At 43.4% G+C, this 15490-nt stretch overlaps 2 protein-coding genes and 1 pseudogene across 2 annotated transcripts in view; 1 reads left to right on the forward strand and 2 right to left on the reverse strand.

The window, feature by feature from the left end:
• Window positions 1-462: 462 nt before the first annotated feature.
• Window positions 463-7902, reverse strand: LOC117469087 (annotated as a pseudogene).
• Window positions 7903-8297: 395 nt separating this feature from the next.
• On the reverse strand, window positions 8298-10827 carry LOC117469090 (melatonin receptor type 1B-B). Its single transcript, XM_034113468.1, has 2 exons — window positions 10134-10827; window positions 8298-8320 (listed from the first exon to the last, which is right to left on the reverse strand). Exons 1-2 carry the CDS (start codon window positions 10825-10827, stop codon window positions 8298-8300), a joined length of 717 nt encoding a protein of 238 aa, XP_033969359.1.
• Window positions 10828-14743: 3916 nt separating this feature from the next.
• The window catches only part of LOC117469085 (flocculation protein FLO11-like), a 3374-nt gene continuing 2627 nt past the window's right edge, over window positions 14744-15490 (forward strand). The window contains exon 1 of the mRNA XM_034113463.1: window positions 14744-15490. This exon is cut by the window's right edge and continues 2499 nt beyond it. Coding sequence (XP_033969354.1) covers window positions 14744-15490 — 747 coding nt within the window.

Consider the following 15490-nt stretch of genomic DNA (forward strand, 5'->3'; position numbering starts at 1 on the left):
AAACGAAAATGTTACTTAGGTTTTCCTTTTGACAATCACAAAAGTAATCTTCCTTTTATTTGTAAAGTGCAATAAATGTCTCATTAAAACAGGTTCCAGTGTGAATAATGATTGGACACTTGATAAAATACTTAACAGTTAATCACTTCATTAGTATCTGTTTATGATTCTTTGTTAGTTTAAAAGTTTAGTCAAATCATAGAAGAAGTTCCTTTATGAGTCATTTATTTCCACTCATGGGTCTACAGGTCATGGGTCTACAGGTCATGGGTCTACAGGTCATGGGTCTACAGGTCATGGGTCTACAGGTCATGGGTCTACAGGTCATGGGTCTACAGGTCATGGGTCTACAGGTCATGGGTCTACAGGTCATGAGTCTACAGGTCATGGGTCTACAGGTCATGGGTCTACAGGTCATGGGTCTACAGGTCATGGGTCTACAGGTCATGGGTCTACAGGTCATGGGTCTACAGGTCATGGGTCTACAGGTCATGGGTCTACAGGTCATGAGTCTACAGGTCATGGGTCTACAGGTTTGATTTTGATGTGGAGGCCATTAAGTGAACGAAGCACCAGTCGAGGAATTATCTCTGGTGTTTGCGTCGGGTCCTCGATCAGATGGTATCTCTGCAGTGTCAGCGCTGTGGACACTTTCAGCTCGTTCATGGCAAAGTTCTGACCAATGCAGTTTCTGAGTGAGGAAGACAGCACTTAAGGTTATGGAAATCAGATGAACAGTCAATACCAAATGATATATATATTTTTGATTGACATAATATTGGAATAGGTTGGACAAGAAGATATGGCAACAGCCTTTCAGCAAGCCTTTCGTGTTTGCCAAATATGTTTTTACTGCAGGGCTATTGTGTTGTAATGTGTTGTAAACTTAGCAGTAGCCCTATTTTTAGTGAGCTAGTCACACGGTATCATATGAGGACAAACCTTGGCCCAGCAGAGAAGGGCACGAATGCGTGAGGAGGCCTCTTGGAAACATTCTCCGGGAGAAAACGCAGTGGGTCAAAGACCTGGGTTGACACAAGATGGAAAAACAAACACCAGTGTGGCATTAATCACACTTTTTCTTAATTTCTCCCATGAACATTGAATGAGTTCATGCTCACGCACACCCCTCATACAGTGAGGGAATAAACCATGCTAGCTCCTAGGAGTCACTCTGTGATATGCTGACATCTCGAACCAATGAGGGCACTATAGGGTTTGCATTAATCGTGCACTAATTTAATGACTTTGTCACTTGTGTGGTGGCCCTGAAGTTGGTCTATTCTCAAAAGACGAAGTATTTAAGATAGTCGCAGACTGACAGACAAAGAATCATCGTCCAACGTCATGTTTTCTGAAATGCTATGTTTACAAATGTCATGTTCTTATATGAAGATATGTGAGGGACTACGGATGGAAATTAGCTCAAAGCTAAAATCCGGCATATTTACACTTGAGCATTATTTGCCTAAAGTGTTCATTAATGTGCATTGTCCCTATTCAAATAAACGATTAAATGAAAATGAAAAAAATTATTTTAAAACATTTTATGTAGAAGTATCATATGTTTACTTTTATGGGCACATGTGAGCTTACACATTTAAAAATACTTCCACAGAATGATCTTCTTTACTTACTTCAGGGTTTTCCCAGACAGTTGCATTCCTGTGAAGCGGATACACACTTGTTCCAATTCGACTCCCTACAAATAAGAGCACAACAAAAATGTATTTGTAATAAGATTGTGCAGGGAAAAATAATTCATATATTGTGTTTGAGACCATTTTGCAAACCTGCTGCTATAATTCAAACCGTGAAGGTTAACAGGTTCATTTGTGCAAGCTTGACTCAATAAAAATAACTGTTTTCAAAGTTAATCTTTATATTTGACCACAGGGTATAAACGTTTGATGCATGCAACTGTATGGTGTTTTATTCATCTGCAAATAACCATTAAAGACAAACCTGCAGGCAAAGTCCTTCCATCAAAAAAGGTAATGGTCTTGGTGGTGATTCTGGACATTCCTGGTACCGGAGGGTAAAGGCGGAGGGACTCTTTTATGAACATTGTAGTGTATGGAATTTTACTAAGATCCTCCCTAAAAAGTAAACAGACAAGTGTTAGTTCAACAATTGGCAGCACTGACATACATTTGCATTGTTTCCAAATGTAAGCCTACCACTCCATGGTGTCCTTGCCATCCAGGGCTTGAAGGACCTCATCCCGGCACCTCTTCTGGTACTCTGGGTGGCAGGCCAGAGAGTAGAGGATGAAGGACATGGCACTGGCTGTAGTGTCATGGCCTTCAAACATGAAGGTGTCCACCTCTGCTTATATATCTTCATCTGACAGACCCTGTTTGTTCTCATCCTTAAATAAAAGGCCAACATTAGTAATCAACATATGTCTTAATGTACAAATCCAAAAACCTCTGATTAAAAACCATACAAATTGCAGGCCTATTGGAATTGGCACAGAAACAGCTAATGTCTGTCGGATCCTTTTACAGGTCAACTCTGTTTGGAAAGAAAGGAATCCTTGACATTTTAGTTACTGAGTTGCAGAGGTGTCATATTGATTAGCTTATTGTGTCATATTGATTAGCTTATTGTGTCATATTGATTATATGTGCACAACAGAAATGTATACATTTTAAGTTGCTGCTCAAGAGTCCCTCATAAGAGTAAAATAACCAGACTGTTGCCTTTGTACCAGTGGCCTCATGCTCAGCATATCAATGCTCATGAGAAAAACCTTCTACGTTTCCTTTTGCCCTAGTGTTTTGCCCCTTGCAGGTTAAGAACATACAGTATAATATTTGCGTCCGATCATCTCAGGTTATAAACATGACACAACTACGCTTTTTAAATGTGCGGCAACTTTAAGACTGTTCATGCTTTAAATATCTCATTACTAAAATTCTCACGATTATTAATTCATTATCTCTATAGAGAGCTTACTGCTTTGACAATTGCAGTTTTTACGTATGTTTTTTTTTTCATTGATCAGAAGTGTCTCGTTTTGTGAATTCAATACATGGCACATAACATACTCTCGCTAAGAGAAGGATGTCCAGAAAGTCCACGTTTCTCTTTCCCTGTACGCGATCCAGCTCGTTCTCCTCGAGTGCTTCTTTCCTCTTTCGTATGACTTCCCCTTCAAAATAAGAGAATAATGAATGAGCCCCAGTAACTCTTCAAATGCAGCAACCATAACCCTACAGTTTAGAGCCTATACCATTTTGATGTATGGGAAAGCTAAATTCAGTTTTAGATTGTCATGAAGGTAATATCTGTGAACATCTTACCTGTGTGACTGTGAGCCACCTTGCATGCTTTTCTTAGTCTGAAGGCATGTGGGCTGAGGTAGAAGATGAGGTCATTGTGGTATGGAAACATACTGAACCGCAGGTTAATCAAATGACTGATCTCATACACTGCCTTGATGTATTCATTTGTTCCGCTGAAATAAGAACGTAGACAAACAGTTCAGACAACTGAGAACATAAACCTGTAATTGTGAATGGCGGCGGGAAAACCTTTGTATGGACTCGCCTCTCGGTCTGACAGTTGCTGTTGTAGCTGAACGCACACTTCATGATGCTGTCCAGTGTCATAAGGCTCACGTGGTTAAACAATTCAAAGGACTCATTGGTTTTTGCATAACTCTCCCATTTGTCCTGACAACAGTGAAAGAACAGAGGTGAGGTCTCTGCAGGATGTGGAAAAAACTTCAACACACTTAGCTGGAACAACTTTGACACAAAATAGCTGCAGCATCTGGAAAGCCTATATTTCCTCCACATCACTTCACCATTGACTACTTATTATAGCACTTTACACAAAAGCATTTTCCTTGTACAATATGTGAAATGTAACTTGGCAAAAAAACAGACACTGATTTTATAAACAAAAAAACTGTCATTAACGTACCAGCATGGTTTTAACAGAGTCTGACATCAGATGTACGTAGGGTTTCAAAACTTCATAATGGAAACCTGGGGTCAAGAGCCTTCTGTGGCGAAACCACTTCTGACCTTCAGACACCAATAAGCCATCACCTGAAGACAGACAGAGGCAGTATGTGTCAGCGAGGGAAGCAGCTTAACAGGAAATACTGTGCAGTAACCCAAAATATGCTGAAGGAGAAAGTAAAAGCAATCTTACCAATCCAAGGCTTCGCAAAAGTATATACCATATCATCTTTTGGCTCTGTTACGAAACAAACAATTACAGATGATGTTACATTGACCTTTGTTTATTGAAATGCAGATAATAAACCAATATGAGTCTATACGACGTAGTAAAAAGCATTGTCAAAAGATGAATTTGACTTAACTGCTACATTGTAAAGGTTTATGACTTCAGTAAAGATATAAAACAATGGCTCACACACCTGTAGATGTCAGTATAGTTTTCACATAGTCTGGATGGTGAATGTTGAGGAAACAAACAAAGGGACCAAACCATATGGGGAAAGCATAAGGGTACTGCTGTCCCCATTTCAGAATCTTTTTCAAGTCTGACCCATCCTGTTTAAACTGAAAGTAAAAGCATAAAAACATACGTTAAGCTTAACCAATATGCTGGAGCCTGAAGAGGACTATGTTATACCCTTGTGATGCTCTATAAACTAATACTCAACTGCTAAGTTTAAGCCTTAATTGCATCCAAATTGTTACTTAAATAAATGTAAAGAAGTTCAAATCAGGGACAACCCAAATGAAATAACCCCAATAAGGTAACACATTTTTTTTTGATAGTCAACAGATAGTCAACTAAACTCTAAAGTTGCTTATCTGTTGATCATCAACTAATGGTTAATGTAATCTTTAGTTGACATCTTGACTCTCAACAGATTATCAACAGATAGTCGACATGACCCTGTTGACTTTCAACTGACAGATTGATTTTGAGTAGTTTATTGTCAATTTTGAAGATGTTGACACAATCTACAGATAGTAAGGTTGAATATCGGTTAATACGCTGTTGCAAAAAACATGTTGTCGGTTTGAACGGTGCTGTTGAATGTCAACTGATACATGTCAACTAATACATGTCAACTGATACATGTCAACTGATGCATGTCAACTGATACATGTCAACTGATGCATGTCAACTGATACATGTCAACTGATACATGTCAACTGATACATGTCAACTGATACATGTCAACTGATGCATGTCAACTGATGCATGTCAACTGATACATGTCAACTGATACATGTCAACTGATGCATGTCAACTGATACATGCCAACTGATACATGCCAACTGATACATGTCAACTGATGCATGTCAACTGATACATGTCAACTGATGCATGTCAACTGATACATGCCAACTGATACATGTCAACTGATACATGCCAACTGATACATGCCAACTGATACATGTCAACTGATACATGTCAACTGATACATGTCAACTGATACATGCCAACTGATACATGTCAACTGATACATGCCAACTGATACATGCCAACTGATACATGTCAACTGATACATGTCAACTGATACATGTCAACTGATACATGCCAACTGATACATGCCAACTGATACATGCCAACTGATACATGCCAACTGATACATGCCAACTGATACATGTCAACTGATACATGTCAACTGATACATGTCAACTGATACATGCCAACTGATACATGTCAACTGATACATGCCAACTGATACATGCCAACTGATACATGTCAACTGATACATGTCAACTGATACATGTCAACTGATACATGCCAACTGATACATGTCAACTGATACATGCCAACTGATACATGCCAACTGATACATGTCAACTGATACATGTCAACTGATGCATGTCAACTGATGCATGTCAACTGATACATGTCAACTGATACATGTCAACTGATGCATGTCAACTGATACATGTCAACTGATACATGTCAACTGATGCATGTCAACTGATACATGTCAACTGATGCATGTCAACTGATACATGTCAACTGATACATGTCAACTGATGCATGTCAACTGATGCATGTCAACTGATACATGTCAACTGATACATGTCAACTGATACATGTCAACTGATACATGTCAACTGATACATGTCAACTGATACATGTCAACTGATACATGTCAACTGATGCATGTCAACTGATGCATGTCAACTGATACATGTCAACTGATACATGTCAACTGATACATGTCAACTGATACATGTCAACTGATACATGTCAACTGATGCATGTCAACTGATACATGTCAACTGATACATGTCAACTGATACATGTCAACTGATACATGTCAACTGATACATGTCAACTGATACATGTCAACTGATACATGTCAACTGATACATGTCAACTGATACATGTCAACTGATACATGTCAACTGATACATGTCAACTGATACATGTCAACTGATGCATGTCAACTGATACATGTCAACTGATACATGTCAACTGATACATGTCAACTGATGCATGCCAACTGATACATGTCAACTGATACATGTCAACTGATACATGTCAACTGATACATGTCAACTGATACATGTCAACTGATACATGCCAACTGATACATGTCAACTGATACATGTCAACTGATACATGTCAACTGATACATGTCAACTGATACATGTCAACTGATACATGTCAACTGATACATGCCAACTGATACATGTCAACTGATACATGTCAACTGATACATGTCAACTGATACATGCCAACTGATACATGTCAACTGATACATGTCAACTGATGCATGTCAACTGATGCATGTCAACTGATACATGTCAACTGATACATGTCAACTGATACATGTCAACTGATGCATGCCAACTGATACATGTCAACTGATGCATGCCAACTGATACATGTCAACTGATGCATGTCAACTGATACATGTCAACTGATGCATGCCAACTGATACATGTCAACTGATACATGTCAACTGATACATGTCAACTGATGCATGCCAACTGATACATGTCAACTGATACATGCCAACTGATACATGTCAACTGATACATGTCAACTGATGCATGCCAACTGATACATGTCAACTGATACATGTCAACTGATACATGTCAACTGATGCATGCCAACTGATACATGTCAACTGATACATGTCAACTGATGCACTGTTGACATGCTACTAAATGTCAACGGATGACTTATAGAGTGTTAACTATGGACTATCAAAATAAAGTGTTACCCGACTGTTCACATTCATAATTAAGTAAAGATAACACCCTTTTCACCCCGGTTACATTTTCCATTTGCCCTGAGAGGCTCAGTGAGGTAAAGGACTGAGTGTTTAGATAGTTCACTTTAGTCTAAGTTATCTCAGTGGGTCTCAAACGGTTTTATCACAATTTATGTAAACACATATTTCCAAGGCACTCCTTTATAATTATTAGGATGAATAAAAACAGGTTTGAAATCATTCCAATGTATACTATAGGACAGAAAACCAACAATATCCTTTAAAACTGGAGAGATGAACAAATATGGATGAATAAATAAATGTTAACTGGTAAAATAAGATATAAATGAACCAGCAAAAATCTTGCCTAGAGCAGCAAACTGGTCACAGCACCCATTTGGAACATGTTCGAACCCTAACCCTACTTGACAATGAACCTGTTTCTGATCCTATTATTATTAATACATTAGTATTATTACTTGCTTCTTGCACTTGCTTCTGCATCACTGAGCAGTCATTATACACATTACCTCCTTCAGATGTCCAAAGAGCCAGTGCGACGGTGGTCCTGGAAACAATTCCATACTTTGCATCGCAGCTCTTCTTTGGGCAAGCAAGATTGTCAACTTATAAACAACGGCAACAACACAGAGCACCGCGATCAAGTGGTCGATGTGGGGTAAGCCCAGCTGATACTTCACCTAACCCTCAGTTGACTCCATGCTTGCGACTTCCTTGATGATGAACAGTGATTCACACAACACAGTTTTATGTGTGTGAGTGTGTGTGATGCAACCACCGGAATGTGGGTGGATGATGCACTATGCACTACAGCGCCGGAACACTCATTTCATTTCAAACCTTTATTTATCCAGGTGTATCCCATTGAGATCATTGATCTCTTTTTCAAGGGAGACCTGCTCAAGTAGGTTCCACATGAAACATTAAAAACATAAACAGAACAACAAAAGGACATCATACAGTAGCATTACAGGGATTACAGTTTACATACTATCCACATGCACAGGTACCAAGAGCTTCCGATTCAGTAGCATCCAACCGAGCTTTAAAAACATTTAGTGAACACTATGCACTACAGCTCCGTCTGTAGTCACACTCACAGCCGAATGAGGCTCCCTTCTTTCGGGTGTGAAACCTTTGACAAAGGTTTCACACTAGAGATGTCCCGATCCGATTTTCAAAAGATCGGAATCGGGGAAAAAAAATCGGGGATCGGGAATTTTTTTTTATTTATATATTTTTTATAACATTTATTTTTTTATTTAATGTTACAAAACAAAAATGACCATGTTCACGTCTTAAAGTCATCCTGAGGCCTTAGTTTTGGTTTAAAATTACACAACATCATGTATGTGTTGCTTCTTTTGGGCTTGTTTTCATCGACCTGGTTGCTTATTTCTCTCAAATCTGGCAACAGAGTGGGCGCAGTGTCTAATAGTAGCAGTAAGCTAACGAGAGGCTACGTTCAGCTGGTGACTCGGGAGTCGGGACAGAGAAAATGTCAGGAATTTGGAAGTATTATAAAATTGAAAGTGAAGGCAGTGTAACAGCCAGATGCAATGTTTGCAAGGCGGAGGTTCCGCGTGGTGGAAAGAACAGAGCTACGTTCAACACGACCAATCTAACACAAACACCAACAACAACACGACGAGTACACAGCGGCCACTCAGGTAACGGCACTGAAACAACCGACACTTTCAGAGACTTTTAAAAGGAAAGAGAAACTGCCCCAGAACAGTGAAAAGGCCAAAAGAATAACAGCCAAGATAGCTGAATTCATCGCGTTGGATGACCAGCCGTTATGTTACCTTTTTTTTCTCTTAATGCATTGCATAAAGATCGGATCGGGAAAAATCGGTATCGGCAGATTGTCAAAATCAAATGATCGGAATCGGATCGGGAGCAAACAAAGGTGATCGGGACATCCCTAGTCTGTGGTCAAGTTGACCGTCTTTCTTGAAAAATCCAAAGTGTTGCCAAACGTTTGATTTGTAGGTATTTTTCGGTGCGCTGTGTTTCTCTTTCTCCTCGACTTCCATGTGTGTTGATAACTGAGACTCTCGGCCTCCGTAGTGGCGAAGCAAAGATCAAAGATCGTCTCTGCTGAGTGCTGACAGGATGAGAGGATATTATATGAATGAATCGTTTTTTTACCGATGCAAAGACGCTACAATCGATGCATCGCGAGTTCAACCCAAACTGTAGCCGATGTGCACTCTTTCAACCGGTGCACTCTTTCAACCGGTGCACTCTTTCAACCGGTGCACTCTTTCAACCGGTGCACTCTTTCAACCGGTGCACTCTTTCAACCGGTGCACTCGCATCTTGAACGTTTATGCCAGTGCACCGATGCGAATCGGTGAATCTTAACATCCCTAGTATTCAGCAGTATTCACTCTCTCCACTAAACGGCTCGTTGGAGCTCTTGCCCCCCCCCTCCCTGTGAGCCTAGTGTGCTCCGATTGGTCAGCTCGGCCACTCTGTTCTGATTAGTCAACCACCAGAGAGGCTGGACCATGTCTAACAGTGCTTTTTTCGGCTGCTCTCAGCGGAACAACAGTCTTATAATGGCCTCGGTACAGCCGTATATTTTATACGCTAACTAACCGAACCGCATGACATCATGCCGTACCCGGAACTAAATGGAAGACTCAAATGGGCAGTGACGTATCTCCAACGAGGCGTTTTGGGGAGGTATTTTCTGTGTTAGAGTTTTACTCGCTACAGGGTGTACTTTGAGGGTTTTGATTCTGCACACCGTTTACATGCATAAAAACCTTCATAACACAAGGGGACGGGTAATAACCGGAAAAGCATTACATGGGAGCTTTAAACTGTATCCTCCTGGACTCTGCCAGAAGACACTATCTCGTGTGTGTGTGTGTGTGTGTGTGTGTGTGTGTGTGTGTGTGTGTGTGTGTGTGTGTGTCACCTGAGGTGGACAGCATGGCGATGGAGCTCCTCAGGTAGATGTTAGCAGGAACGTAGTGGCAGTTTTTCTCGTTGCAGATGAACGTTCCTCTCCTCGCTTGTTTCCTCGCCACGATCACCACGTGTCCGTACAGCGAAACCATGGCGATCAGCGGCACAAACATGCCCACCAACCACAGCATCACGAACGCTGTGTGGGCGGGGCTAAAGTCTGGCCCACACAGGTATCTGTCCTCTCTGTAGGTGTAGTGTCCGAACCCCATTAGGGGCAGCGCGGCCCCCCCCAGGCAGCCACTCCACATCATCAGAAGCACCAAGCGGCATCGACCCGGCGTCACTATCATGCTGTAAATCAACGCAAAGCAGATATCCACAAACGTATCCACGGAGGTCCAGAACAACGAGTACAGAGAAGAGGTTTGGAGCAGGAGAAGCAGGAAACCCCCTCCCTGACAGAGGACTCCATCACTGGAGGGGGGGCCGGGGGGGTGTGACACAGCGTGGTAAACAGCCAATGGGAAGGCAGAGAGACTGAGAGTGATGTCACTGAAACAGCAGCTGAGCGTCAGGATCAAGGTGTCGCTGCGCAGATTCTTGTGCTGCAGCAGCAGCAGCAGAAGCAGCAGGTTCCCGCTGACCGAGGCCACGCAGGAGAACACCATCAGAGCCGCGTACAGATGGGGGAGGGCGCACATCTTCAATCAGGAGGCGGTCGCTGGTTCGATACCGGACCCTAGAGTCAACATGACGATGTTTCCTTGGGCAAGATACTAAACCCAGAGTCGTTCCTGATCGCCAACGGTGTGAAAAAATGTCTTTCCTCAGTAGCGCACTGCTCTGTATGAATGGGTGAATGACTCGTACTATATCAAGCGCTTTGAGGGGCCCCTGATAAAGAGCTATATAAGTACAGAACATTTACCATTTACAGGAAGCACCAACAGTAGTGACGTAACGGCTAAGCGGATTGGTCCATTTGGACCAAGCTCCTCACACACACACACACACACACACACACACACACACACACACACACACACACACACACACACACACACACACACTCAGCCTTATATTTTCTCAGCCGCGGTGCTGCGCGGAGCTCCGTACACACACACACACTCGGAGCTCAGGCTGTGAGTGTGTGTGTGTGAGTGTGTGTGTGTGCGTGTGAGTGTGTGTGTGTGTGTGTGTGTGTGTGTGTGTGTGTGTGTGAGTGTGTGTGTGTGTGCTCAGGCTGAGCTTCGCTGTGTCTCGCTGACCCCACGCAGTAAGCAGGAAATGAACCCACCTCACCCTGTCCGCTCCTCACAGCAGCGAGCCCCCCAACGTCCCCCCAACACGGCACCCAGACCCCACGCAGCATTCTCATCTATTTGTCATTACTGGTGTCATTTCCTGGTTGCTAACAAACGCCATTGTAAAACATAATCTCTAATGTTCCGCTGTAACGGTGGTGGACTCATCAGAACAGAGTGGGCGAGCTGACCAATCAGAGCACAGTGGGCTCACAGGGAGGGGGGGGGGGGAGCTCCAACAAGGCGTGTAGGACAGAGAGTGAATACACATACTATACAGAGATGCTGTATGAGGAACCAATGTGAGTTTGGAACATTGAACAATGTACATCTATTCTAGTAGACCTCAACTATGGAATTATGATCAGTAGAAATGGCCGTGAGACATGGGACCTTTAAAGCTTGCAAGCATGACGTCTGCACTAAAGGATATACAGATAACCCCTATCGCTAATTCCTTCTACTCATCCTCTCCTCCTGTAGTGTCATAAAACCCCCGTGTCCAAATACATCTGTTTCACACATCCATTTAAAGCATCAGCAGTTACATGTCATTAGGATTACACTGTATTCAGCTTTCATACCATCATTGCCAATAACTGAGAATTGTTCTTGAAGATGTCAGGAAAACACATGAAAACCTTTCCATCAAATTGGTGAATAGTTTTGGGGAAACAAAATGTAGTATTTTATCTTTTCTGAATATAAATATAAATGAAAAATGTACAGAAAATGTGTGAAAAAATTAAACTTAAATATTATAAAAAAAAATGATTGGAGAGGATTTTATTGAATATGTCAAAAATATCTGAAAAATAAAGAATCTGAAAAATCTCCATACATTTGGTGAATAGTTTGTGGAAGAAAATCTATTTAGATTTGAGCTCCATCTCTCTGTAGTTCTCTGCAGCTCATCTGGAGGGTAGTCCACTCACCACTTCACCAACCATCCGTCAGGGAAAGGTACAAAAAGACCTCCTATTTCCAAAAATCCAACGTCTTCAGATCTCTTGTTTCCTGATGAAACTCAGAGAGACTCTGAGACATTCAGGGTCATTTCATCATCATCGTCATCATCATCATCATCATATATAAACTCTGTTCAGAGGGAGGATTTAAAGTCAGTTTCTTCTCAGGGTTTTGGTTGATTTGTAAAAAGTAAGTGTTGTTTGTAAGTACCCTTATCTATTAAAAAGGGTATTGATTACAGACCTGATTCATCTCAGTTCTCAGGGAGACATTTACACTTTGATATCTGTTCTCATTATTATCCTCCCAAGTTATTCCTGGGTTTGTAAAGATAGGAAAGTCTTTGATGTTTTTTCTACCTTTTTAAGTTGCAGTGGTTTCCTGTAGACAGAAGGGGGTTGTTTTGAAATGTTAAAACAGCGACGTTAGTACAGCTTCTGCCTCTTCCTCAGTCCTCTTCCTCAGTCCTCTTCCTCAGTCCTCTTCCTCAGTCCTCTTCCTCAGTCCTCTTCCTCAGTCCTCTTCCTCAGTCCTCTTCACGTTAAAAACCTCTGAAGAAAACACACCCTGTAATCCACACACAGAACCAGAGACTCTTCCAGAACCTGAACCACACACTCCTTAAAGTCCCCCTTAAAGTCCTTCTTAAAGTCCCCCTTAAAGTCCCCCTTAAAGTCCTTCTTAAAGTCCCCCTTAAAGTCCTTCTTAAAGTCCCCCTTAAAGTCCTCCTTAAAGTCCTCCTTAAAGTCCTCCTTAAAGTCCCCCTTAAAGTCCTCCTTAAAGTCCTCCTTAAAGTCCTCCTTAAAGTCCCCCTTAAAGTCCTTCTTAAAGTCCCCCTTAAAGTCCTCCTTAAAGTCCTCCTTAAAGTCCTCCTTAAAGTCCTCCTTAAAGTCCCCCTTAAAGTCCTTCTTAAAGTCCTCCTTAAAGTCCTCCTTAAAGTCCTCCGTGAAGACACCGTCCAATCACACTTTAAATCTGATCTGAGAGAGAAATCAGGACACACACACTCTGCAGGAGGAGAGAAAAAGAGAGAGAGTGTGTGTGTGTGTCCTGCTGTGAGAGTGTGTCATCTCATCATCATCCCAGCAGGTGACTGACAGGTGCACCATGGTAACACTTTGTCTGGAGACACACACACACACACACACACACACACACACACACACACACACACACACACACACTAATGTAAACACTACCTGAGTATCCAATATCCTCTCTCTGTGTGTGTGTGTGTGTGTGTGTGTGTGTGTGTGTGTGTGTGTGTGTGTGTGTGTGTGTGTGTGTGTGTGTGTGTGTGTGTGTGTGTGTGTGTGTGTGTGTGTGTGTGTGTGTTAATGAAAGGTGTGCATTTAGGTCAGACCTCAGAGGGGCTCCTGTGTGCAGCAGCAGCCAATCACAGTGCAGCTTTCTAAAGTAATATTTCAGAATAACTTTAAAGAGCCTCTGTGACCCTCTGAGACCCTCTGAGACCCTCTGTGACCCTCTGAGACCCTCTGTGACCCTCTGAGACCCTCTGAGACCCTCTGTGACCCTCTGTGACCCTCTGTGACCCTCTGAGACCCTCTGTGACCCTCTGAGACCCTCTGAGACCCTCTGTGACCCTCTGTGACCCTCTGAGACCCTCTGTGACCCTCTGAGACCCTCTGAGACCCTCTGAGACCCTCTGTGACCCTCTGTGACCCTCTGAGACCCTCTGTGACCCTCTGAGACCCTCTGAGACCCTCTGTGACCCTCTGTGACCCTCTGAGACCCTCTGTGACCCTCTGAGACCCTCTGAGACCCTCTGTGACCCTCTGTGACCCTCTGTGACCCTCTGAGACCCTCTGAGACCCTCTGTGACCCTCTGTGACCCTCTGTGACCCTCTGAGACCCTCTGTGACCCTCTGTGACCCTCTGTGACCCTCTGAGACCCTCTGTGACCCTCTGTGACCCTCTGTGACCCTCTGAGACCCTCTGAGACCCTCTGTGACCCTCTGTGACCCTCTGTGACCCTCTGAGACCCTCTGTGACCCTCTGTGACCCTCTGTGACCCTCTGAGACCTCTGTGACCCTCTGTGACCCTCTGGACCCTCTGAGACCCTCTGTGACCCTCTGTGACCCTCTGTGACCCTCTGTGACCCTCTGAGACCCTCTGTGACCCTCTGTGACCCTCTGTGACCCTCTGAGACCCTCTGAGACCCTCTGTGACCCTCTGTGACCCTCTGTGACCCTCTGAGACCCTCTGTGACCCTCTGTGACCCTCTGAGACCCTCTGAGACCCTCTGAGACCCTCTGTGACCCTCTGACTGAGATCTCAACATGAAACAAGGATCTTAATCCAACGATCACTTCGTAATTAATGATGTTTGTTTGTTGTTGCAGCACAACGCTCCGATCCCTCAGGGCGGCCGGGGGGCGATCCAGTTCATCAGTCGGTACCACCACTCGGTACCACCACTTGGTACCACCACTTGGTACCACCACTCAGTACCATCACTCAGTACCACCACTCGGTACCACCACTCGGTACCACCACTCGGTACCACCACTTGGTACCACCACTCAGTACCACCACTCGGTACCACCACTCGGTACCACCACTCAGTACCACCACTCGGTACCACCACTCGGTACCACCACTCAGTACCACCACTCAGTACCACCACTCAGTACCACCACTCGGTACCATCACTCGGTACCACCACTCAGTACCACCACTCAGTACCATCACTCGGTACCACCACTCAGTACCATCACTCAGTACCACCACTCGGTACCACCACTCAGTACCACCACTCAGTACCACCACTCAGTACCATCACTCGGTACCACCACTCAGTACCACCACTCAGTACCATCACTCGGTACCACCACTCAGTACCACCACTCAGTACCACCACTCGGTACCATCACTCGGTACCACCACTCAGTACCATCACTCGGTACCACCACTCAGTACCACCACTCAGTACCACCACTCAGTACCATCACTCGGTACCACCACTCAGTACCATCACTCAGTACCACCACTCGGTACCACCACTCAGTACCACCACTCAGTACCACCACTCGGTACCACCACTCGGTACCATCACTCGGTACCACCACT

This window comes from Trematomus bernacchii, unplaced genomic scaffold, assembly GCF_902827165.1.
Source record: "Trematomus bernacchii unplaced genomic scaffold, fTreBer1.1, whole genome shotgun sequence".
Lineage (NCBI taxonomy): Eukaryota > Metazoa > Chordata > Actinopteri > Perciformes > Nototheniidae > Trematomus > Trematomus bernacchii.